General features: G+C 51.0%; 1 protein-coding gene across 7 annotated transcripts; it reads right to left on the reverse strand.

Annotated features, from left to right (window-relative positions):
- Positions 1-468: 468 nt before the first annotated feature.
- On the reverse strand, positions 469-23,541 carry PABPC1L (poly(A) binding protein cytoplasmic 1 like). Of its 7 annotated transcripts, none has more exons than XM_082361725.1 (15): positions 23,261-23,541; positions 21,117-21,310; positions 16,768-16,883; positions 14,924-15,063; positions 14,670-14,764; positions 11,592-11,729; positions 11,157-11,252; positions 6,719-6,985; positions 5,821-5,905; positions 5,055-5,183; positions 4,289-4,395; positions 3,362-3,455; positions 1,562-1,692; positions 1,032-1,106; positions 469-654 (listed from the first exon to the last, which is right to left on the reverse strand). In XM_082361725.1, the coding sequence occupies exons 1-14, from the start codon at positions 23,451-23,453 to the stop codon at positions 1,053-1,055; spliced, it is 1,839 nt and encodes a 612-aa protein (XP_082217851.1). In that variant the 5' UTR covers positions 23,454-23,541; the 3' UTR covers positions 469-654; positions 1,032-1,052. The 7 variants fall into 7 exon arrangements, 6 of the variants coding, with proteins under 6 accessions (XP_082217851.1, XP_082217849.1, XP_082217847.1 ...); XM_082361723.1 differs by having other exon boundaries at positions 6,578-6,985; XM_082361724.1 differs by lacking the exon at positions 469-654 and adding an exon at positions 780-913 and having other exon boundaries at positions 6,578-6,985.
- Positions 23,542-24,489: the final 948 nt, after the last annotated feature.

The following is a 24,489-nucleotide window of genomic DNA, read 5'->3' on the forward strand; positions in this document are numbered from 1 at the left end:
TAGGAGGCAGACCAGCATAACCTGGAAATCACAACCTGGGAAGGTAACCGAAAGCCCTTCTACAAGAGTGGAGTCGTGACACAACGCCTTAGTCAGCCAGCCCAGAGCGAAGAAGCAGTTGCTGCTTGCAGAGTCTCCTGCCCTGCAGGCCGCTCGAGCCAGGCATCCAGAACCCCAACGCACATGTGGGCACCAGGAGCTTCAGTGCTGTGTGACGACCACTTAGTCCCCCGCTGCACGGTTGGTGGGTGGCAGCTGCTCCTCTGGGGCTCTTACAGGTCGTCCTGCTCAGTTCCTGGCAGCTCTGCTCTGTCTGGTGCACGGTTTACAAGCCCTCTGTGTACGTTAGCGCAGCGTGCCTTTGGGTTTCTGTTCCTCTTTCTTACAGCCAAAGCCCCAACCCAGTCAAGGCTACCCTTCGCTCTGCCCACCTCCCTCTGACACAAGAAGGCTTCCTGGGAGACAAGACGGAGTTTGCAGCACTTTTAATGCACAAAGCAACAGGTAAGAGGCTGGCTGGGTGACCAGCCTTCATTCCACAAAAAGCTCAAGTGCAGATACAGCCCAGTTGGGAAGTTACGGTCCACAGGGCCTTAGAGCCAAGAGCAGGAAACGCTGTTCTCTTGTCAGCCAAGGGAGTAAGGAGTCCATTTTCTGGGGATGAAAAAATAAATGTTTCTAAAGCATGGCAGACACCCAGTCTTCAAGCAAGGACACAGACGAGCCCAAGCCAGGCGTTCCGGCAGGTCGCGTGGGGCCAGGCGGTGCCTGGGGGAAGGCAGCCTATTCTGAGCGAGGCCGCCGGGGCGGGCAGCCGGCCCACTCGGCACCGGAGTCCACGCCAATTCCCATCACACAATCTGTCCTCCTTGCCTTTGATCTTCACAGCTTCCCCTGAACGCCTCCTTGGTGCCTCCAAGATAAGCCAGTGACACCACAGCATTCTCTGGGAGTCTGTGAATGTCCCTTCCCCATTCCGTACAGCTTCTGGGCTCGGCTGCTCCGTCACCCTTCCCTTGACCACCACCCACCTGGTCCCGGCGCACGTGCACTCAGGTCTGCTCCGTGGCCTCGTGGTCCTGCAACACCGCCAGAGCCTCTTCGACCTGTGGGACACACGGGGAAGGGGTTGGTGCAGCTGCCCAGCAGGGTCCTGGGAGAGCCCTGCCTCCCCGCCTCGGCCCGCCGGATGCGAGAAGGCCCGCGCCCAGCCCCGCCGCCCGCTCTGACTGTGCTCACCGGCTCCCATGGCAGAAACCCACGGCCACCTTCTACACTGCCAGACGGCTGGGGGAACCCTAACCCTTGGGCTGGGTCAGAACACAGCGCCCTGTCGCACAGTCTTGCCTGCGGAGCTGCAGGGAGGCCGCAGGGGCTGAAGTAGCCGGCCCTTCACTAAGGCCCTCTGCCACCTCCACATTCTGCAGGTATTAGCCGACTTCAGCAAGAAGATACACTTCACCTGTCTAAGCAGCAGCCTACCGGCTCGCCTAGGAGAGGCCTTGATCGGTAACCCTCCTCTGCCCCCAGGCCCCCCAGCTCCTCGCAGGCTCCAGCCCACCTTGGCGTTGAGGGACTCTGGGGACTCCAGCAGGAGCAGCAGCTCCGAGTTGTCGATCTCCAGCAGCATGCCCGTGATCTTGCCCGCCAGCTGGGCGTGGACATTGTAGATAAGGGGGTAGAGACGCTCACCTGTACGGAAGAGCCTCTGAGGCTTATGCACACAGCTGGCGGACAGCCCGGGCGTCCCAGGGCGGGGGTGGTATTGTGGAACGCAGCAGAGGGGGCATCTGGGTTTTTGTCCCAGAACTGCTCCCTCCAGGTGTGTCCCTGAACACTCTCGAGGGCCTCTTCCCCAAGTGAGCATAGCCAACCCCGCCTTGGAGGCTAGTGTGAAGAATCAAATTTGATATTACATGTAAAGTACACTGCATAGGCTCTGACACAAGGTTGGTTGCTGTTTTAAAGACTACTCTTAGGGCTTCCCTGGTGGCGCAGTGGTTAGGAATCCGCCTGCCAATGCAGGGGACACGGGTTCGAGCCCTGGTCCGGGAAGATCCCACATGCCGCAGAGCAACTAAGTCCGTGCACCACAACTACTGAGCCTGCGCTCTAGAGCCCGCGAGCCACAACTACTGAGCCTGTGTGCCACAACTACTGAAGCCCGCCTGCCTAGAGCCCATGCTTCGTAACAAGTGAAGCCACCGCAATGAGAAGCCTGCACACCGCAACGAAGAGTAGCCCCCACTCGCCGCAGCTAGAGAAAGCCCGCGCACAGCAACAAAGACCCAACGCAGCCAAAAGTAAATTTTAAAAAATTAAAAAAAAAAAAAAAGACTACTCTTGTTCATTTGGCAAGAAATCACTTGAAGGATCACATTGAAATCCTGGACGGGATACGATAATGCTGAACTTGACTTCTTGGAGGGACAGGGGAGCCAAGCACACGAGATAAACTTACCTTCCACCACTGGGCCCTTCGAGTGACGGGGCCTAGTGTTGGTGGTCAGCCCATCTGGGCAACGTGTGGAGGGTGCAGCCGGGGGTGGAGGTGCTGGGTGCCTTCAGTGGTGGGGGAGGGCTTCTCCCCCAAGGGGAGTGAAGATGTTTCCAGGGCACTGCTTACAGAGCCTTCTACCGCCACTAAGCCCATTTAGAATTTTTCTTTGACGGGTGGGTAGTAAAGTGGCAAAACCCCAAGTGAGCCGAGCAAACAATGGCGTGGTGGCAATGGGGGCCTTCAGAGAAGAGTCTGGAGATCTAGGTGAAGGAAAGAGCCTGGGAACCACAGCAAGCTCGTTCATTCATTAAGCAGGTAGGGGCCACCTTAAGGAGGGCCTGCCACAGAGGCCGGGATGGAGATGGACTGCACGGGAGATCAGGGGCCAGGGGGAACAATGTCTGTTTCCCCAGGGCACGTTTATGTTCTTCCTCCCTGCCGTGGGCACTGGGAGACTGAAGAAACACGGTGACAGCCTCTTCCCATCACGAGAGGTGTGAGGAACCACAGCACCCTCCTTAGGGGCCATTTCCTGGCAGAAACCCAAGACCCTACCCTTCTGCTCCTCCTCCTGGCCCCTCATCTCCCCACGTCTGGGGTCTCTCCCAGCCTGAGTCAAAGTCACAGAACAGCAGAGCTGGAAGAGATCTCGGGACTATCTGGTCTGACCAGGGTTTTAAGACAAGATGAACAGGGTCCTGGGAAGTAAAGGCCCTTTGGGCAAGTTCACCCGGCAGGTGGGTCAGCACGAGGTTGGGGACCTCGTCCCCACGTCTGACCTCCACTCAAGGCACTTCCCACCAGGTAAGCCGGCTGGTGGCGCCCCCTTCCTGCTCCAGGGTCGAGGAACCAGCCACTCACCGATCATCTGCTTCTGCTCGTGCAGCGGCGCTGCGGCCAGCATGGACGCAGTCAGGGGCTCCTGTCCGGGGACACGCACAGCAGGCTCCTGGACCTGCACATGGTGCCGGGGACACATCCCTTAACCACACGGATGGGCAAGGCCTCAAAACACTGACACTTGTCGGGTGAGCACAGGCCTCCAGGAAGGCTCTGGAAGAGGGGGAGCAGGGGGCAAGGCATGGACAATCGGGTGGGACAGAATCCCTAACAAGGGCACGGTGAACTAGACGACAGTGACGTCCTAGTGCAGACGTGTTCTGTGGTGCTAGGAACCCTATGCGTGTTGTCAAGTGAAAGCCACACGTCACTGACCACCTGGTGCTAAAGAAAGCACTTTTTAATCAGGTAGCTTTATGGCCGCATCCCCAGCATGATTTCTGACCCTTTCACATCTTGGTAACTTTAAAACCATTTTGCTCTCTAAAGCCTACTCTTGTTCATTTTGCAAGAAATAGTTTGAAGTATACACACAGAAATTCTAGACAGGATCTGAAAATGCTGAGTTGGAGAGTTTTTTTAGGGGGCAGGGAGATAAATACACAGCCTTTCAATTACAGAAGATATTTTCAGTTCTATTCTGCCGATTGATCACATCCTCGCTGCTTACTACGTAAATACTAAGGAAACCCAAGTTAATTTTGGTAATAACCCAGGCAAAGCAAATTGTGATGAACAAACAAACAAAAGAGATATCCCCACCACCCACCCTCTGTTAGTGGGTGGTGGGTGGGGATAGCTCTTCTGATGGTACATGTTAATAAAGGAAACTTTACAAGCCAAGAAAAGAAAAAAAACCAAGGCCCAGACAGGGCCAGCACCTTAGACAAGGTTCTGAGCCAAGCAGCCCCGGAGCCCAAACTCAGTGGGCAGCTGGGCCAGCCTTACCCGGTGGGTGTTGTGTGTTGCCAAGGAACATCTGTGTGTCAGGAGAGGCCCCCTTGGTGAAGAGCATCCTGCCACACCGGGTCCTGTGGTCTGGGTACCGATGTTGGCTGTAAGAGATAAGCAGGGATGGTAAGGCCCGACAGCAACCCAAAGGCATAACACCTCAAAACCAGCATTCACGTAGAATCCCCAGCGCCGAGTAAAGGGTCAGCAGACAGGCGTGCAAACATCTGCCAAATGAAGGAACAGATGCTTGCCTTATAGCCAAAACCTGCTCCCCTGTTCACAGCTGCCGCAGTACTTAGGTTCAGATCCGGTGCTGCGCCCCTGCACATATGATCACTTTCACTCGCATAACACGACGGGAATACTGCTTTCACCTGGATTTTTTTTTGGCCGTGCTGCGCGGCATGTGAGATCTTAGTTCCTCGACCAGGGATCGAACCCACGCCCCCTGCAGTGGAAGCTCAGAGTCTTAACCACTGGACCGCCAGGGAAGTCCCTCACCCAGATTTTAGACAAGAGGATACCAGGTACAGTAGGTAGCACGACCACAGAGTGAGTGAGCCCTGGAACTGGGTCGGTAGGAGCCCGGAGCCCACGCCGACTACTACACTGCACGGCCTCAGATGCCGGCACTGCCCTCCAAGGGGGCCAGCGGCAGGGTCACCATGGAAGCCAGTTCTGACTCCCCACCAGCAGCAAGCCCCTACCCACCACCGCACCCACCCTCCGTTCCATTCCTCCCGGCCCTGCCCACACTCACCCACTCCCTGGGCGTGGGGCACCAGGCGCGGCACGTGGGTGGAGATCTGCCTGGCACTGCCGATGGGGACCGAGGGGCGCCGAGACACAGCTGCTGGCTGGACAACCGAGGCCACAGGCGGGTAGGCGGCTTGTGGCATAGAGAACATGGAGAAAGTTTGGGTGGAGGGGGACAATCAGGCGGGCACACTGCACCCTGACAGCTCTGGGGTGAGGAAGGGGATGGAAAGGGGAACCAGAACATTCTGCAGCAGAAAGAGGAGTGAATTCACTGGCAGACCCAGAACTCCAGGGGAGGGCGTTGGAAATCTGCAATTACAAAACCAACTTCTGTCTACCCAGGACCCCAAGAGGCATAGGTACCAGGACCACACAGCCTGGTCCCCCAGGACAGCTTCAGGTCAGGGTGAACGTCACTCTTAGAGAAGGACCATTCATCAACAGTAGTGCCAAAGGAGTATTATTTTCTCAGCTTCGCAGGAATCTTCACCGTCACCAATCAGGAGAGCCTTTGGAGCTCACTGAAGATAACAGCTGCGTGTGTGTGTTTTATGGGCTCGGCCCTGTCCTTGGTGATTTACACACATCTTACTCAGGCCCACGTTCACAAAAGGAAACCGAGGCTCAGAGAGGTGACGTGACCCACCCAAATTAACACCCTGGGAAGCGGCAGAGCCAGGCTTGACCCCCAAGCTTGTGTCCTTAACCCACTGTGTTACACGCTGCCCCACGGGACCCATGTGGAGGGCAGGGGCTGGGTCACTCACATGAGGGTCTGGGTAGCTGGGCCGTCCACCTGGGGGCAGGCTGGACAGGTGGGCCAGAGCCATAGTATGGGGCCTGGGCTGGAGGCTGTGTGGGACAGAAAGACCTAGAGTGAGGGGAGTTGGCAGCAGGGGAGGTGAGAAACTGCATCCCCTCAGGGACACCACTATGGGAATTCCACTGTCCCCTACAGGGGACTGGTCATTATAGACCCACAAAGCTGGGGTGAAGGCTCCTGCTTCCCACATCAGGAGGTCCATTAGCCCTGAACCCTTCAGGGCAAGATCTCAGGCTCAGTCCTTGCCCCTGATGATCAGTACTACTAGCCCAGTGACCTGGATAAAAGGGCGACAATCCCACTGTTACTTGTGCCAGCTTAAGTAGCTGCTAAGGGGGAGGAATGTTCCCATCCTCGGAGCCGTTCATCTTTCTACAGACATCTTTCTACTCCCTCCAGGTCACACAAGCTCCTTCCCCAAACCAGGCCCCTTAGAACATTAGCATCCAGGAGAGATGTTAGCAGGCATCCCACAAAAATGATCATCTAAGTTGGGGGAATGCTACATACTCTGCCTGTTTGGGAAAGTCATGGTGCCTACTGGCATATCAGGATAGAAGAAGGTACATAGTAAAGAAATCTAGGCTTCTTTGGCTTAATGCAATATTTCCCCAACGTATTTGACCTCAGAGAATCTTTCAGCATAACATTCACGAATCTCTCCCAGATCGGGAAGCACTGCTTGACAGGGACAAAATTACCCCTGTTAGAGATGGGGTGACAACGGCCGCCTGCCGAGTGCGTTTCCAGCAGAAGCATGTTGGGAATCTCTGTCTGCCTGTGAAGCTCTGATCTTCCTGCCCCACCTGGCTGTCAGGGAAGGGATGCGGACAGGAGGTCACCTGGGGCGCGGCGGGCAGGAAGTAGCTGGCAGGCTGCTGGAAGGAGCCCAGGAGGGGGCTGCCCAGGGCCCGCATGGTGGAGAGGCGCTGCATGTACTGGTTGGTCAGGATGGCCTTCCGCTCCTCCTTGCGCTGGGCCAGTGCCACGTACAGTGGCTTGGTCCCCACGATGCGCCCGTTCATCTCTGTCACGGCCTTCGTCGCCTCTTCTGGAGAGGAAAAACACACAAAGCCAAACCCTTTGCTGTGGCCACCCTCTGTCATCACCTAAAAGCAAGACAAGACAAGGGCTGCTGGGGGTGGAGAAGGAAGACTCCGGGGGCCATGCTCCCCACCCCCCGGGGGGCCCAGCCCAGTACTGAGGGTACCCAGGAGAAACTGCGATCAAGGGGGGTCCTCTCTCACCCACACATTTACTGAGGCCCACCGTATGCCAGATGCTTGACACGCCTTCTTACTCGACAGGTGCAGCCACCTGAGCAGGGAGGCACGGCCACTCCCACTTTACAGGTGATGGAAGTGAGGCTCAGAGTGACTTGTCCAAGACAGGTCCACTTGCTAATGAGGGCTGCTCATCGTTTACTAGACCATTCCCCAGAATTAGTGAGAACAGTTGCATTTCAGAGTTAATTTTGATCTCTAAATTTTCCTTCTGAAAAGATTTTCCTAAGCGGTGATGGAAAGCCAGCTTAAATTGTTACTGAATCTGCCTTCGTCCGTGTGGCTAAAATGAAGTGGGATGGTAGTTTGGGACAGGTTAAAATCTAGGAGCAGGGTTCTTCGGCCAGGCTACAATCTTAAACCTTTCTGTAGGGGTCACTATAATGAAAAATCTGCATTTCAACTACTCCTCGGGTTTTATTAAACTACCCATACGGTTCTTTAGTTCATTTGTGAATTATGGACAAAGTAAGATGCTCTTAAGAGTTATATTTCCTAGAGACTCCATGAAAGAGATTTGTATGGAATAGGAAAATAATTTGAATTTGTATTTTTGGTGCTTTATTGTGTTAATTTTCTTTGCGATAGAAACAAAATTCCTTACTATTATGGAAAAAAAAAAAAGAATGACTCACCCAGCCAGTGGGTCATACATTAGCCACAACTCAAACCTAATGCACGGTGCTGGTAAACGTCCATTGCCTCGGCAAGGCACGGAGCCAAGTTCTTTAGGAATCTGGGGAAGAGGTTCTTAGCCTTTTTTTTTTAAATTTTTTTATTAAAATAACCTTTCTATTGTGGAATGACTTTAGATTTATAGAAAAGTTGCAAAAATAGTACAGAGTTGCTGTATATCTTTCACCTAGTTTGACAAATGTACCATTGTTAACAGTGGGACAAAACTACAATATTGACTGATTGGTACAATACTATTATTATCTACAATGCTATTAACTGAACTGCAGATTTCATCTGGATTTCACTGGACTTTCTAACATTTTTCTCTTCAAGGATCCCAACCATATTGCATATACGATTCTTGATCTTTTTTTAGGGTTGAGACACTGGCCTGACTCCATGAGGACTTGAGCTGAGAACTTTTTAAATCTGCTCTATTAGAGCCCATGCTCTAACATCAATGATTTTCAGCTGCACTTTGCTACTCATACAGGGGCCTCGACCTGAGCGTTCACAGATCCCCTCAGGGAGGTCAATGGATAGAATTCTGGGGGTCTGTGAACTCAGATGGGGGGAAAATGGCATCTTTATTTTTACATTAGCATTTCCTTCTATTTTGAATATAGGCAAAGAAAAAATATAGTAACATTAGCTGTGCTTGTGACTTTGTCAAGAAGAATATTTTCATATCACATTAATTATTGCTGATCTCAAAATCTTTTAGGCTCCTTGCTACTTCACTAGATCTTATAGTTTGCTTGTTTTTTTTACCTTTTTCAGCCATACCACGTGGCTTGTGGGATCCTAGTTCCCCGACCAGTGATTGAACCCAGGCCCTCGGCAGTGAGAGCATGGAGTCCTAACCACTGGACTGCCAGGGAATTCCCCTAGATCTTATAGTTTGATGCCTTAATAAAGCAGAACATACTGCTGTCACCTTAGTATTTTAACAAATATATTTCAATCCAATTGTTTTTTGTAATCTTATGAGTTTTCTTTTATGCATTTAAAAATATCCTCAGAAGGGGTCCATAGGCTTTATGAGACAGCCAAATTTTCTTGGCACAAAAATATTGTCTTAACAAATTAATAAGAACTTCTGTTAGGTAGTTTTAAAAAAGACAAAATTAGTACAACTAATACTTAGGCAGGGACTTCCCTGGTGGTCCAGTGGTAAAGAATCCGCCTTACAATGCAGGGGACACAGGTTCGAGCCCTATCAGGGAACTAAGATGCCACATGCCTCGGAGCAACTAAGCCCACGTGCCTCAACTACTGAGCCCACGTGCCTCAACTAGAGAGCCCGCGCCTCAACGAGAGAGCCCGCGTGCCACAAACTACAGAGTCCACGCACCCTGGAGCCCACGTGCCACAACTAGAGAGAGAAAAAGCCGCACACCACAACTAGAAAGAAGCCTGCATGCCTCAGTGAAGATCTCGCGTGCCGCAACTAAGACCCAACGCAGCCTAAATAAATCAATAGAAAATAAAAAATAAATTAAATAAATAATAAAAAATACTCATGCAGCGCTTACTAGGAACTTAATCTCTACGAAGTACTTATAACACTATCATCTCATTTTCAATCACTATTTTATAAAATAGAAAATATATTAAATTATATAAATATATATAAACTTCTGTAAAATTCCCATTTTATAACAAGATGGTCCACCCCACTGTGCGTCAACTCTAAGCAATCCAGATTTTGTACAATTCCCTTCATTCAAGGGGCCCTCAAGGAGGTCAGTGAATCTCCTGAAATTATATGCAAGGTATGTGAACAATTATATCATTATTTCACTACTTATCGTGGGCAGGTGCTCCACTTGCAGGCCTTTTAGTTCTCAGGACACCTCTAGAAGTAGGTCATGTTGCTCCCATTTTACAGATGGCTAAACAGGGTCCAAATGGCAATGTCACTTCCTTCAGGCTCTACAGGTAGTTAATGGTAGGACTGGGATTTAGACCTACCTCTGATTAACTTTAAAATCCCAGCTTCCAACCACAGTACTACACCAAGTATGCATTTGCCAGGAAAGAGGGCCCAGAGCTTTTTATAAATCAGATATATCAATTTACTGATTGATACATTTAATCAGATTTCCTGATGCTTAATTCACAGGTCCCACAGCTTTCTGTCACTTTTTTGGGGAAAAGGTCCTTAACTCAAAAATTATTAGAACCTCTTCCCCAAATACCAGGCTCCCTGAAGGACATTTTAAATTGGATTCAACAGGCAAGAGAACTTCTAGACCACGTCCTAAGAACCCAACCATCACACCACACGTGCAGGTCCTCAGCCCCGTCACCCACACTGACCTCTTTGGAAAGTCCTTCATTCCCACCTGCAGCTCCCTACCTCCTCACAGTCAAGTCAAACGCTGCTGCCACTGCCACTTCTTACAGGAAGCCCTCCTTCCTGTTCCGCTGAGTTCCCGCAGCTCTGCCTCCTCCACTTACCCCAACCCCACCCCACTCTACAGTAGATTTGAGTTAGTGATGCATCTGACTTCCCCGCTAGACTATAAGTTACTCAAGGGCAAGGACTACGTCTGACTTATTCCTGTGTGCTTCCCACAGGGCCTGGCAAAACAGCAGGTGCTCAAGTATGGAATGAACGAACACTAGGTCTTCTTAAAATAACGTGGGGAGCTTTTAAAATTAAGATGCCCAGAGCTCTACATTCAGTTTGTCTGACTCGGGTGTCTATTTAAGAGCTCTCCAGGGTATTTTAATGAGAAGCCAGGGTTCAGAACCATCCAGGGAGCCCACCGCCCACCCTCATCTTATAGATGAGGCTTCGAAGACATCTGCTCAAGGTCACAGAGCCAACATCACATCTCTGGTGCTAGGAGGGCACACGGTAGCCGCTCAATACGTGGGGAAGAGCGAGTGAAGAATGATGCAGCCCAAGCCTCTCATTTTCCAAATGGGGAAATTGAGGCCCGGAAAGGGGTTATGTCACCGGCCAAGGCCAGACAACAAAAGTCAATGGAAATTCTGAGACACAAATTTCTGGAATCTGGCATACAGTAGGCACTCAATAAATGCTTGTTGAATGAACCTCGGTTACAGTGAGCCCCAGCAAGTCCAGCTGTGTGACTGGGACTGTATTTCTACCCTCTTCCCCTCCAGCCCAGACAAGGCTGCAGATGGACGACAAGCTCCAATGGGGTCAGACCCAGCTCCCAAACTCCAGAAGGAGCAGCGCAGCACCAAATCCCTGGAAGCCCCGGGGCGGGGATGGGGGTGTGCGTGGGCAGTGAGGATGGGAGCGGAAAGCTACCGATCCCCTGTGGGTGCCCCCGGCCCTCACCTTGGCACTGGTGATCACTCCATAGGGAGAGAACTCTTTCCTCAGTTTCTCATCATCGATGGAGTCATCCAGGTTCTTCACATACAGGTTCACGCCCTAGAAGGAAAGGATACCTGCTAGATAGATGTGCCCCTTCCCTTCCAAGCCCCAGAATGACTTGGGGTGGGGGGAGGGGCTTACATGGGCCAAGGGGGGCACTGGAAGCCCCGCCCACCAAGCCTCCAGTTCTCAGTCTCATGCAGCACCCCTGCGCCTCACCCATCACTCAGCGAGCCCATCACCTGGAAGCTGCAGCCCCTCCCCACTCCCCCCATCTCTAAAGCCAAGTTCCCGGAAGCAAGAGGGATTGCTGGAGGAGGGAGTCGCAATCAGGGCTGCCCACACACAGACACTTTCACATCGAAGCAGCTGCCCCACAGGAAGCCTGTCCCTCACCTGGTAACGGGTCAGCCGGTCCTGCTTCATCTGCTCGAACCTGCGCTTCAGCTCATTCTGCCGCTCCACCCGCTTCTGGGCCCGGCCGACGTAGAGCAGCCGTCCACGCACCTCCCTCCCGTTCATCTCCATCACAGCCTGTGCAGAGAAGAGGCAGCCAGAGGGCTTGGTAACCACCCCCACGAGGCCTTGGCCTTAGCCCTGACCTCCAGTCCCATCTTCCGGGCCCAGACGGGGCCACCTGCAAGCCAGGCTGGCCTTGTTAGCCAAGAAGAATTAGTACCAGGATCCAGGCCATTTAAAGTGAATCCATTTTTTAAAAACATGGGACAGAATTTCAGAGTAAACGGTAGATTTTTTAAAAATTGATTTGGGCTCTACTTGAAAAAGTGAAATTGAAGTTTGCAAAGTTTCCCACGAGGTAACATTTAGGTTCTAACTGTAACTACACACTGATGATTAGAACAAAGCAACAAGCATAATTCTTTCAAAAGGGCGTGATGGCGTAATCAGCATCCTTCATGTTGGGTTTCACAGCACAGAGAACCATTTTTGCTATGAGGACTTTAGAAACATTTGCTTCTTAACCCTTGATTTTTCTTTTCTTCAGTTAACTGGCCTAAGCCTGCCAGATCCCAAACTGTCAGTGGCTTTGATTGCATGAATTCCTACATCTTCTGCAAGACGTGCAATGTCTTAATCCATGAGGACCTACTGTATAGCACACAGAACTTGACTCAACACACTGTAATCACCGAAAAAGAATGTATAAGACTGGTAAGAATCTGAAAAAGAATATATAGATGTCTCTGTGTAAGTGAATCAAGTTGCTATACACCAGAAAGAAACATAACATTGTAAATCAGCTATACTCCACTATAAAAATAAAGATAAATTATTAAAAAAAAAAAAGGGAGAGAGAAATTGTTACTAAATTCGTTCAGGGGTGGTGACCCAACCTGGTGTCACATTAAAAAAAAAAAAAAAAAAGATGTGCAATGTCTCTCTGCAATCCACTAATAATGAGCTGAATCAGCATTGACTTATCTGCAAAAATCAGACCCATGTGAGTACTGACTCAAAGGTTTGGATTAGACATTGGTGTTAGGGAGCAGAAATATTTGAAAGGGAACTGACTTTTTAAGTGGTCAGTTCATTAGTAAATATTTTCACATAATGACTTGCTTCCCTACCTAGACATGCAAATATATGTAAATGTATGTAAAAACACTCTGGGGCCCCAAGAACTGCCTGATCTATAGCAGTCTTAAAGGTCATTACCAGGGAACTTCTCTGGTGGTCCAGTGGTAAAGAATCCCCCTTACAATGCAGGGAACGTGGGCTAGATCCCTGGTCAGGGAATTAAGACACCACACGCCGTGGGGCAACTAAGCCCATGCACCGCAACTACTGAGCCTGCACGCCTCAACTAGAGCCCGCGTGCCACAAACTACAGAGCCCACACACTCTAGACCCCGTGCGCCACAACAAAGAGCCTATGTGCTGCAACGAAAGATCCCGCATGCCTCAACGAAGATCCTGTGTGCCACAACTAAGACCCAACGCAGCATAAAATAAATAAATAAATAATAAATAAATCTTTAAAAAAAACTCCCAAAACAGGTCATTACCAGTCTCCAAGACCTCGGAGTCTATGGTTTCCCTCGCCAGCTTCACTGCTCTACTCCAACTTGTCATTTTATAGTTGGGGCAACCAAAGTCTACAGAGAGGGTGGGACTTGTCCAAGGAGACACAAGAAGTTACCTTTCAAAGGAGCCCTTTACTTAAGAACAAAACTTCAGGGTCAGAAAGAGTTGGCTCTAATCCCAGTGCTCTCTCCTCCTAGCTACAACCTGGTGGAACCTGATAACCACAGTAGAGCCCACACTGGTGGGAGGAGACAGGACAGTGTATGCAAAATCAGGTAGCACCTTGCCCGTGGTAAGTGCTCAGTGAGAAGTGGTTGCTATCAAGATGGCCCCAGGATCCAGGTCTCCAGCCAGAATCCACTATGAGCTGAGCTCTCCCATGACCAGTGATCTTAATGGGGCAGCAGCGACGGAAAGAGCTTCATGGTGGGAGGCAAAATCGGACATTATCCCTGCTTTGTTACTCATGCTGTGACCTTGTACCATTCCCTTGCTCAGTAGATATGTATCTGGTACCTACCAGCAGTAAAATACTAGAGATTTAATGGTGACATGAGACCCAGCCCCTGCCCTCAGTTCCATCCATGGAGATCTGAGCTAATGATGGAGACAGACGGGAGGGGCACCTTGTCAGAAGCACTGAGGACAGGAAGAGGTGGCTTCCTGAAGGAGGGAAAAGTATAAGCTGAGACCCATCAATAATCTACAGCTACGCTGTCCAACATGGCAATCACTTGTTGCATGCAGCTACTGAATACTTGAAAAATGGCTAGTCTGAACTGACATGGGCTAGAGGTACCAGATTTCAAAGACGTAGTACAAAAAAGGGACTGTAAAATCTCAATTTTTAATCAATGTAAATATTACATCACAATCAATTATATCAATATCATATCACATTGAAGTGATAATTTGAATAAGTTAAATAAAATATATTATTAAAGTTGCAGTGGTTTTTTTTTTTAACCCTTTTTAATGTGGCTACTGGACAATTTTGAACTGCACATGTGGCTCATGTTATATTTCTATTGGACAGCATTGGTCTAAAGAGTAGGGGAGGGGAAGTGTTTTGAGAAAACAATATTTTCAAAGTCTTGGAAGCAAGAAATAACATGGTACTTCCCCTCCCTGGCCTCAATCCCACGATCAATTCAAGAAGAGGGTAATGGCTGTCTCAAAGGCCCCTAGTAGCTCCCATGCTGCAAGATTCTATGAAAAGCCAGCCAGCCTCGGGTATGGAAGCAACCGGAGGAGGCTGAAGGCGTCTGCCTTCACCCCAGGCAGGAAGGGCCCTGGCTTGTGTGGACCCATGCTGGGGAGGGACTATTTCCTCCACAGGCAGCTGGAGCCCTCCACTCCTGATCTCCCTTCTTCCTAGTCCTGGCTCCACACCTCCTCCACGAAACAGGGCCATGGGGAGGTTCCTACCTTCTGGGCTTCCTCATGCGTCTCAAAGTTGACAAAGCCAAAGCCGCGGGAGTGGCCGCTGTCATCCCTCATCACCTTGACACTCAGTATCTTCCCTGGGAAGGGCAACCCGTCTCAAAGGGGAGTCGGGCAAGCCCTGAGATGTCCCCTCCCTTCTCCCAAGTCTTCAGGAAGCCCCAGGGGGCACCCCCGTCCCAGCCCAAGCTGGGAGTAGAAGAGAAGTGATCCCCAGCTCCCTTGGGGAACACGCCCACCAAACTGGGAGAAGAGGTCCTGCAGGCACTGCTCATTCACGTCCACGTGGAGGTTCTTCACGTAAATATTGGTGAACTCCATGGCCCGAGCTCCCAGCTCTGCATCCCGCTCCCGTCGGGGCTTGAAGTGGCCAACGAAGCTGTGGACACACCAACAGGGTAGGCAGCTGCCTATGGCTGCCATCGGCCACCCCCATCCCTGCCCCGGCCCACCCAGCAAGCCTGGGTCACTTGAGTCAATTGCCGCCAGCCTCCACGATCTCTGTACCCCTCATCAAGGGACTGGGCAGGGCAATGTTCCTTAGATGGCATACATCCAAGGACTGACCACTTCCAACAGCCAAGCTTCTATGTTCCAGCGTAAGGTTAAGATGACTTCATTCTTGGGGCAAATGCACAGGATCTCCTACTGCACATGAGGCAGCTGAGTGCCCAGGAGATAAGAGCACAAATCTGGGAGTCACACAGACAAGGGCTTGAATCCTCGCTCTGCAGTTGCCAAGCCGTGTGACCCTGGGCAAGTTACTTAACCTCTCTGAGCCTCAGTGTTCATTCCTGTAAAACTGGGGATCAAACTCACATCACAGGGATTTGCTTATTCATTTAACACGTACTGGGTGCACTGGGGAAGTGGCTGTGAGAGAACCAGATGTGGTTTATGCCAGTATTGCTGAGGCGGGGGAGGGGGGCACTGAAATCATTTAAATACATTACGAATTTAAAAAATTGTAATTTCCAAGTCCACATAAACACATCTAGGAAAGTATCCTAGATTAAGAAAAACAAAGCAAGCATAAGAAAATTTGATGGTACCTATAAGACAGCGGTCCCCAACCTTTTTGGCACCAGGGACCGGTTTCGTGGAAGACAATTTTTCCACGGACGGGGGTGGGGATGATTTGGGAGGTAATGCGAGCAATGGGGGGGAGGGTTCAGGCGGGAATGCGAGCGATGGGCAGCGGCAGGTGAAGCTTCCCTCACTCGCCCACCACTCACCTCCTGCTGTGCGGCCCGGTTCCTAACAGGCCACAGACCGCTACCGGTCCGCAGCCCGGGGATCGGGGGCTCTGATATAAGACATTTAGCACAAACGAGTGATAGCTGACACCAAAAATTGAAGGAAACTGAGTGACAAAGGAAAACAGGCAAACTAAAAGCTGACAAAGATAGAAACACACTTCTGGAGAACTGGGAAAAGCCCGCCAAAGTTCTGGTTCACTGACAGGAGGCTACCCTGAGAAACTCTGGACAAAATGACTCTGGGTGCATCTCCCACCCCAAGGCCTCCTCCACTGCTCAGTCTCGGGCATGGGGCTGGGCCATCTGATGGGCAGAACCAGAACTGGGGGAGGGAACTGCCAGAGCAGATTCTCTCCAGCATCTGCACCTCAACTTTCCCATCTGTGAAGTGGGGATGATGCCAAACTTAAAGGCATGAAAATGGCAGGCTAAGCATATGCCAACCTTCCTTCCTGTCCCCAGATCTCAGGAAACAAAAGGTTTAATAAAATTCACAGCCATGCTGAGAAGGCTGGAAAACAGACAAAAATTACTCTGTCCATTGATGATTTGGCCGTTAGCTGTTCCTGCTAGAATTTCTAAAGCATCGCCCCATTTGCTACTCAGAACCCCTCTAATGCACAGCAGCAGCCCCATGTCTTACTTGAGGAAAGGGAGTCCCTGGGAGATTGAGCAACACGTCCGAGGTCATACTGCCAGGAAGAATACCAGCAGCTGCTCAGTGCCAGGCGCCCATTAGACGGTGGCAGTACTATGGGTCCTAAGTTGGTGGTACCATGATTCTGCTCCTTTAGCCCTGGCGCCACCCACACCCCACCACTCACACTTTGCGGTCATTCAACAGCATCCCGTTCATGGTGCTGATGGCGTTCTGTGCAGCCTCGTGGGTCTCAAAATGCACAAAGCCAAAGCCTCGGGAGCCATGATCATCACACACCACCTGGGCCACAGGGAAACAGGACATGAAAAGCATCCAACAGAGAAAAAGAATGGCAACGGCAATAATGACTAATATCTGAGTGCTTGCTCTGTGCCTGTGAAGACAATCCTATGTCGCACAACAGCCCTAGTTTAGAGATGGGAAACGAAAGCTCAAAGAGGTCAATCTACTTGCTTAAGATCACACAGTAAGGAGGGATAGAGTCCTCAAACTGAACGCAGATCTCATCTATACCACAGACCAGCTTTTAATGATCTTCCTAAAGCGATGGATAAAAGGATTAGATTCAAGCCACCTTCCCCCCTTTCTGCATCTTTGTTTGTAACAGCAAGTTAGAAACAACCCGAGATCCATCAAGAGGAGACTGGTTAAGTAAATTACAGTATATTCATCTTGGTCTGCTGTATGTGCATAGTTGAAGAGAATGTGGTAGATGTCACGGCTGGCAGGGTTACCTGTAAGGTATACTGTTAAGTGGGGGGAAAAAAATCAAGCCCATTTGGGTTAAAGTGGGCATCTATACTTCTGAGAAACCTTTTGGCATTTTTTTGGTAACATTCAATTATGTTTCCGCTAACACAAGAAATACATATTTAGGGGAAACTTTTGGAAAGTGAGAGCGAGAGAGACAAAGAAATAGAGAAAGATTGAGAAAGTGAGGAAGAGAGGGGAAAGAAAGAAGGAAGGAAGGAAAACAGGAAGAGAGAAAGTGTGGGATGGTTATTTATTTTTTTTAAAAATTTATATACCATTTTTAAAAGGTTACTTTCCACTTACAGTGATTACAAAATATTGGCTCGATTCCCTGTGTTGTACAATACATCCTGGAGCCTATCTTAAACCCAAAAGTTTGTACCTCCCACTCCCCGTCCCCTATATTGCCCCTCCTCCCCCTCCCCACTGGTAACCACTAGTTTGTTCTCTGTATCTGTCCTCTGTATATGTGAGTCTGCTTCTTTTTTTATCATATTCACTCGTCTGCCATAATTTTTAGATTCCACATATAAGTGATATCATATAGTATTTGTCTTTCTCTGTCTGACTTATTTCACTTAGCATAATGCCCTCCAAGTCCATCCACATTGCTGCAAATGGCAAAATTTCATTCTTTTTTATGGCTGAGTAGTATTCCATTGTATATATATAAACCACATCGTCTTCATCCATCCATCTGTTGATGGACACTTCCATATCTTGGCAGGGAAATTTTTAAAACAGACACACACAAAACTGTTAATAATTATTTCCGGGAACTAGTGTTGAAAGCGACGAAAGCTTTTTTACTTTATTCCTTTCCAGGTTGTTTAAACTTTACCAATTAGTCTATTATTTCAACAGCAAACTTGTTTCAAATTTTGAAAAGACCCACAAACATACTACTGCCATTCTGTAGGGCTCCCGACTCGAGTTAGGACAGACCTCGCGAATGGGAAAGACCTTCAGTTCACAAAGTTCCTGTCCCTCTGGCTGAACTTGCACTAAGACCCCTAGTGACCATCTCACGGGGTCCACGGCTCCACTCATCCCCGCAGCCACCGCCCCGGCTCAACTAAGTGACATTTTCTGCCTCGACCACCACCCCAGCCTCCCAACCCGGCTTCTGGGCTGACCACTGGGACGCTTTTTCTAAAATGTAACTGTGACCATGTCCCTCTGGGAAATAATCTCCAGTAGCTCCTACAATCCACAGAACTATACCAACTTGGCATTTGAGGCGCTCCAATTGGCCCTTCACAAGTCCTGCTTCCAAGTCCACACCCAACATGCACCCCTCCAGCCCCAAGCAGGGTCCCTCCACTTTCACCTCAAGCTCAGGCCTGTCATTCAGATTTAATCATATTGACTGGGTTCCACTCTGAGCCAAGCACCTGCTAAGGGCATCACATACTGTTATATTTGTCATCAGAACCCTTCCAGGCAATTCTTAACCTCTGAGCCCCAGCTGCCCGACTGGGGAAAATGGGAATAAATGACTTGTCCGAGGTCGCCCAGCCAGCAGAAGTAACTATTTGATTCCTGTAGATGCTTAATGAGATGCTCGCTACTCTTTCTATATTGTGAAGATTACGTGAGGTAATATACATTCACAACCACCTAAGAGGTAGGTTCTACCACTGCCCCCTTTTATAGAGGAAACTGAGGTATGGAGAGGATAAACAACCAGCCCAAGACCACACTGCCAGGAAGTGGAAGAGGCAGGATTTGAACCCAGGACACTTGGCCCCAAAGTCCAAGGTCTGGCTGACTATGTCATGCTGACTCTGTGCTCGGTAGGCTGGGCTGACCTTTGCACTTGAGTGGCGTGACCCCAAGCCCAGTGGAGTTCCACAGTGCCTCAGAAACCTTTCCTCAGCCCCAGGGCACTCTCCTTCCTGGGCCTTTGACTCCCCGGATCCCCGTGCATTCCCTTCAGAGCCCAATTTCCAGCTGTTCCTAAAAGTCTCACCATCTCCAACCAGCCTGAGAGCACTTGGTAGCACACAAGGAACAGCTCTAACACAGAGGGTGCCATCACTCCCAACCTCTCCCCCTACCCCCGCCATCTCCCCAGAAGGGTGGACACGCCAGAGGCTATACGGTAACTGACCAGCCATCCTCATAAAACCTAAAAGCAAACACCAGGGGAACGGACCACACTGAATGCCTTGTATCTAACCAGGCCATAACAGGGCTTCATTAGGCCTGCAAAGACTTGCCTGAGTCTCACAGAATTTTCTGTCCAATCCTCAGTGGCCCAGAGGAAGCCTCAAGGCCTGGCTAACGGGGACAGACACACTCTTCCCTGTTAAGTTGGCTTCAGCTAAGCCAGCAAACCCATTGGTTCAGATCCTGCATTGGCCACTGACCTCCCACCCCCATAACATATAACTGTGAACAAGTAACCCCAGCTCTAATCCTCTCTGCCCTCCAGGGTAACTCCGGGATCCTCCTATTTGCATCTTAAGAGGTCATTTTGGGAAATTCAGTGAGGACGTGTATGCAGAAAATCTAGCACATAGAAAGTTCTGGATAAATCTGCTGTTATCACTGTAAGAACCTAGCACACAGTTAAGACTCTCTCTCTCTCTTCCATTGATCCTCAAAGACAGGAAACAGCCCTTTCTGTCTATCATGGCATGCCCTTAGCAGCTACTGCACCTCCTCCAGTCTGTCTGCCCCTCTGAGTCACAGGGGTATCCCCTCACTCACAGGGAGGTGGTGAGGCCTCACTTGAGAACTGCAGGACTGTGCCTGGCACATAGTAGGAGTCAAGGAAGAGTTCTAACACAGAGGGTGCCATCACTCCTCATCCCCCCTGCCGCCTCCCCAGAAGGCTGGACATGCCAAAGGCTGCAGGGTAACTGACCAGCCACCCTTATAAAATCTAGTGGGCAAAACACTCAGGGTTAAGCCCTGTCAGGACAGACTGACCTGCTGCATGGCCCCTGACCCTCAACTACAAAGTCAGAGAAGTGACCACAGCCCTTCCCAAATGATAATACAGCCATCAGCTCAACAAATATTTATTGAGCACCTACTATGTTTTCACGTCTCAGGTACTGGGATACAGTGGTGAATAAGAACAAGATCCCTACTCCTAAGAATCTTCCATTCTATTTTAAGAGAAATGTTACAAACAAGGTCTGGTCCGTTGCCATCATGGCCCTCCTGTATTTACTTGCTTTGTCCTATAATTTCTACTGCCCTCTCATTCTGAGTTTGGGCTGTTCTCATGACTTACTTTGGCCAGTAGAACGCAACCAAATGACAGTGTGCTAGTTCTGAACCTAGGTCTCAAAAGGCCAGGCAAGCTTCCACTCTCTGTCTCCTGGGACCCTGCTATTGCCATGAGAATAGTCTGGGCTAGCCTGCTGGAGGATGAAAGCCCACAGGGAGAAAAGCAGAGACGGTCCAGCTGACAACCACCCTCTCCCTAGAAGCAGAGCCATCCAGCTCTCAGTGGGCCTACAAAGGAACCCAGCCGAGAGCAGAAGAACTGCTCAGCTGAACTCAGCCCCAACCGCCAAAGGCTGAATTACGAGCGGAATAAATCACTGTTGTTGAGAGCCATGAAGTTAGGAGGTGGTTACACAGCAAGAGCCAGTTGATACGTAGGTGACCACTAAAACTGAGAACAGCTACCATTCAGGTGCTTGCTGAACCTGGATCTTTACTGATGAGGTGCTGCTTGGTATCCCTCTACCACCACACAGGTGTCTAACACAGAACGCCCCCCCCAAGAGGCACACCCACCTTGCAAGAGAGGATGTTCCCAAAGGTGGAGAAGGTGTCATACAAGGCCTTGTTGTCAATGGAGTCTTCCAGGTTCTTGATGAAGATGTTGCCGACACCCGACTTGCGAAGTCCTGGGTCTCGCTGGGACCACATGATGCGGATGGGCTGGCCTTTGATCACCTCAAAGTTCATTGTGTCCAGTGCCCGCTCCGCTGGACAGGAGGAGAGAAAGGAGCTAGTGAAGGGGATTTTCTTTCCCTGAGCCCCAAGAGCGTAATTGGGAGCTGAGCCAAAAAAAGAAAAAAAAGAAAAAAGAAAAGAGCCACTGTCTGGGTCTCACTTGAGATAAGAGCTTGAAGGCTCAGGAGGGATAAACAGAAAGAATTCATGTGTGTGGTGCTCCTCCCACCTTCCAGGTAGGATCTCCTTCAACTCTTCACCATAATGACGTGGGCAGGAATTCCTATCCCCATTTTACAGAAGGGCAAACTGAGGCTCAGAAAGGGGAAAGATCAGGAGGGTCCCTATGACAAGGGTGGCAGCAGTTTGAGGAAACTGAAGCTCAGAGGTGCTGAGCAGCAGAGTTGAGATTTGATCCCAAGGAAGTATGGCTTTCGGGGAAGTGAACATCACCTCTCTGAGCCCACTTCTACACCTGTAAAGAGGGGATGATGATAATATTACCCACCTTTCTACATCTAACAAAGGGAGAGAATACCACCCGCCTCCAGGTTGTCAGACAGACTGAAAATTAAATAAGGTGTACAAGGAGCCTTGTACTTTGTGTCTGGCACAAAATAGGTGTCTGGTAAACAGTAGTATGTCTAAAAACAACAGCCTATGCCCATCCTTCTGCCAGGTGGTATGCTGTCCCCTGCTTCAGGGACATCTCTGGTTTCAGAGGGTTTGGAGGGGAACTGTGGAATACTCAGTGGGCAAGTTTCGAGAAGTCTGGGTTTTCCATCTAGTCCTGCCATAAACACCCAGGAGTAAAATCCTTCTCCTGTCTGGAGCTCAGTTTCCCCATCTATGAAGTCTGGCAGAAAGGTCAGGTTGTACAGGGCTTGGAGGAAGATGGCAAGAGGCAGTGGGTGGGTAGAGCAGAGCAGAGGGGAAGGCTCCCGGGAATCCAGCTCTGCCACCTGCTGGGAAACCGGCAGAACCACCACAGCAAACTCCCAGATCAGGGAACCTCCCCATCCTCCCAGGAGACTCAGAGTAAAGGCACCCCCTTTTGGACTTGGCTGGGGCAGGTTTTTCTTGGTTATGTTTCTGGAGTCTTACACCTGAACGCTATAGTTACTATGATTTTTCTTAGGTTAGCACTTACCGGGGGCTTACAATGTACCACGTGATACTGGAGCTACTTCATAGACAAAGCCCTCCATCCCTTCCATGCTACTGGATAATAAGACTTAGCCCCACTTTACAAATGAAGAGATGCCAAGCGTGAAATCTTGCTCCAGCTCGCACTCTAGTGGCAGAGCTCCAACAAAACCCTGCGCTCTAATCTCTCTCCTCGCCACTCAACACCTAGCTGACAAGCTCTGACCCATCCTATCAGCTCTGAGAAACGGGTCGTGGAGCCTGGAGCGCAGGCAGCTTTTCTCGGTTCCCGAAGGTGGAGGCGCCTGGTGCAGACCTCGGGTCCGGCTGCCAGGAAAGGCCACAGCCCGAGGCCGAGCTCTCCCGGCTGCCCCGCTCATCACCCGTGTCTTCTCGGGCATCTTCCTCACCGGGTGCTTTGAATTGCTCATCCTCCCAATCACTCTATAAAGCAGGCACCACCCCCATTTTGCAGACAGGCAACTGAAGCTGAGAATGATTCATTTGCTCAAAGCCGCACAGCTGCCGGCTTTCTAATCCCAGGTCTGGCTGACCCCAAAGCCCTTGGCTGTTTTCACTGTCTTCACAGCTCTTCCGGAAAACGGAGCACCAGTAAAACACAGTAGGAGCACACTAACTGCTAGTTCCTGTCTCCGGGGCCTTTCGGAGCCCCTTTCAAGGCCTTGTATCTCTGGCCCTCAGTTTCCCTGGCTGCAAAATGGAAGATTTTGCAGGAGTAGCCAGAGATGAGAGCGCGCGCGGGTGGCTGGGATGCTGTCTGCCTGTCTGTCGGTCGGCCGGTGGGTCGGTCCGCCCCCCTCCCCCCGGGGGCTCACCGTCGGCCGGCTGCTGGAAGTTGATGTAGGCGTAGCCCAGCGAGCGGCGGGTGGCCACGTCGCGGCACACGCGGATGGACAGGATCGGGCCGGCGGGCGAGAACTTCTCGTAGAGCATGGCCTCAGTCACGTCAGGGTGCAGGTCGCCCGCGTAGAGCGAGGCGAGCGGGTAACCCGGGCCGCTGGAGTTCATGGTGGGCGCGCGGCCCCGCGCTCGGCGCCCACGTGCGCTCACCCCGGAAGCGGGGGCGCGCGGGGCGGCCGGGTTCTTCCCACCCCCGTCCGCCCCCGGCCTTTACCTCCCCCGCCGCCCCGCGCGCCAATCGCGGGCGCGCTCGGACCCCGCCCCGCACCTGGGACCCCTCAGCCTTCTAGAAGCCCCAGGTGGGGGGCATCTCTGCCCCCGCGACGGGAGGCGGGGCGAGCTCTCACCGGGCCCCGGGTAGGGCTGCGGGGACGTGGGGGGGAGCTCCGAGCCGGCGCCAGCGGCGCAGAGAGGGCGGGGATACCACGGTAGGAGACCTGGGCTCTAATCCCCATTAGTCATTGTTCTCCTGCGCCCGTTTCCCTTCTCTGTGAAGTTGGGAGGATTCCCTTTACACAAGGATTAAAGGCGAGCGTGTGCTCTCTGCACGTTTCACACACAAACGGGAGAATTGCCAGCAGGATGCCCTGTTTCAAAGCTTGCGTACCTACCCTCCTGAAAGGAGGCTTTCTCTCATCAAGACAGTCCGGATCTAGTCCCAGCCTTCTCGAACCGGCTTGGTGGTTTGGGGCCAAAGGCTCCGTGTGAGAATTGTAGACCACGAAGGCCTTCCTTGACCCTGGTTCTTCTACTGCCAAGACCTTTTCGTGAGACGTATCCTGAGCACCTTTCTCAACGAATCCACTCCACCTGCGCTCCACCACGAAGGCTCACCAAGTTCTTTGGGACCTAGCCTCCATGGAAACAGTAGGGGCCTAACAGAACAAGGTCGCAGCAGTGGCCCCAAACTAAGCACCAAGACCCCTCCGTCAATCTTAGTTTGCAGCCCCAATCTGTGGTGTAGGGTCATGTTTGAAAAAAATTGGTCCAGTCCACTGTGGACGGATACTTCGCTGGGCCTCTCCTAGTTTTCTGCTTCAATAAAACAGGTAGCCTCCCACTAACCTTTGGTTGGGCGTGACAGGTGGAACAGCTTGGGAGCCAGCAGCAGGAGTGGGTCTGGCTGCCCAGCCTATACTAGCAA

The sequence above is a fragment of the Balaenoptera borealis genome (genome assembly GCF_965194805.1).
Source record: "Balaenoptera borealis genome assembly, chromosome: 16".
NCBI classification, from domain to species: domain Eukaryota; kingdom Metazoa; phylum Chordata; class Mammalia; order Artiodactyla; family Balaenopteridae; genus Balaenoptera; species Balaenoptera borealis.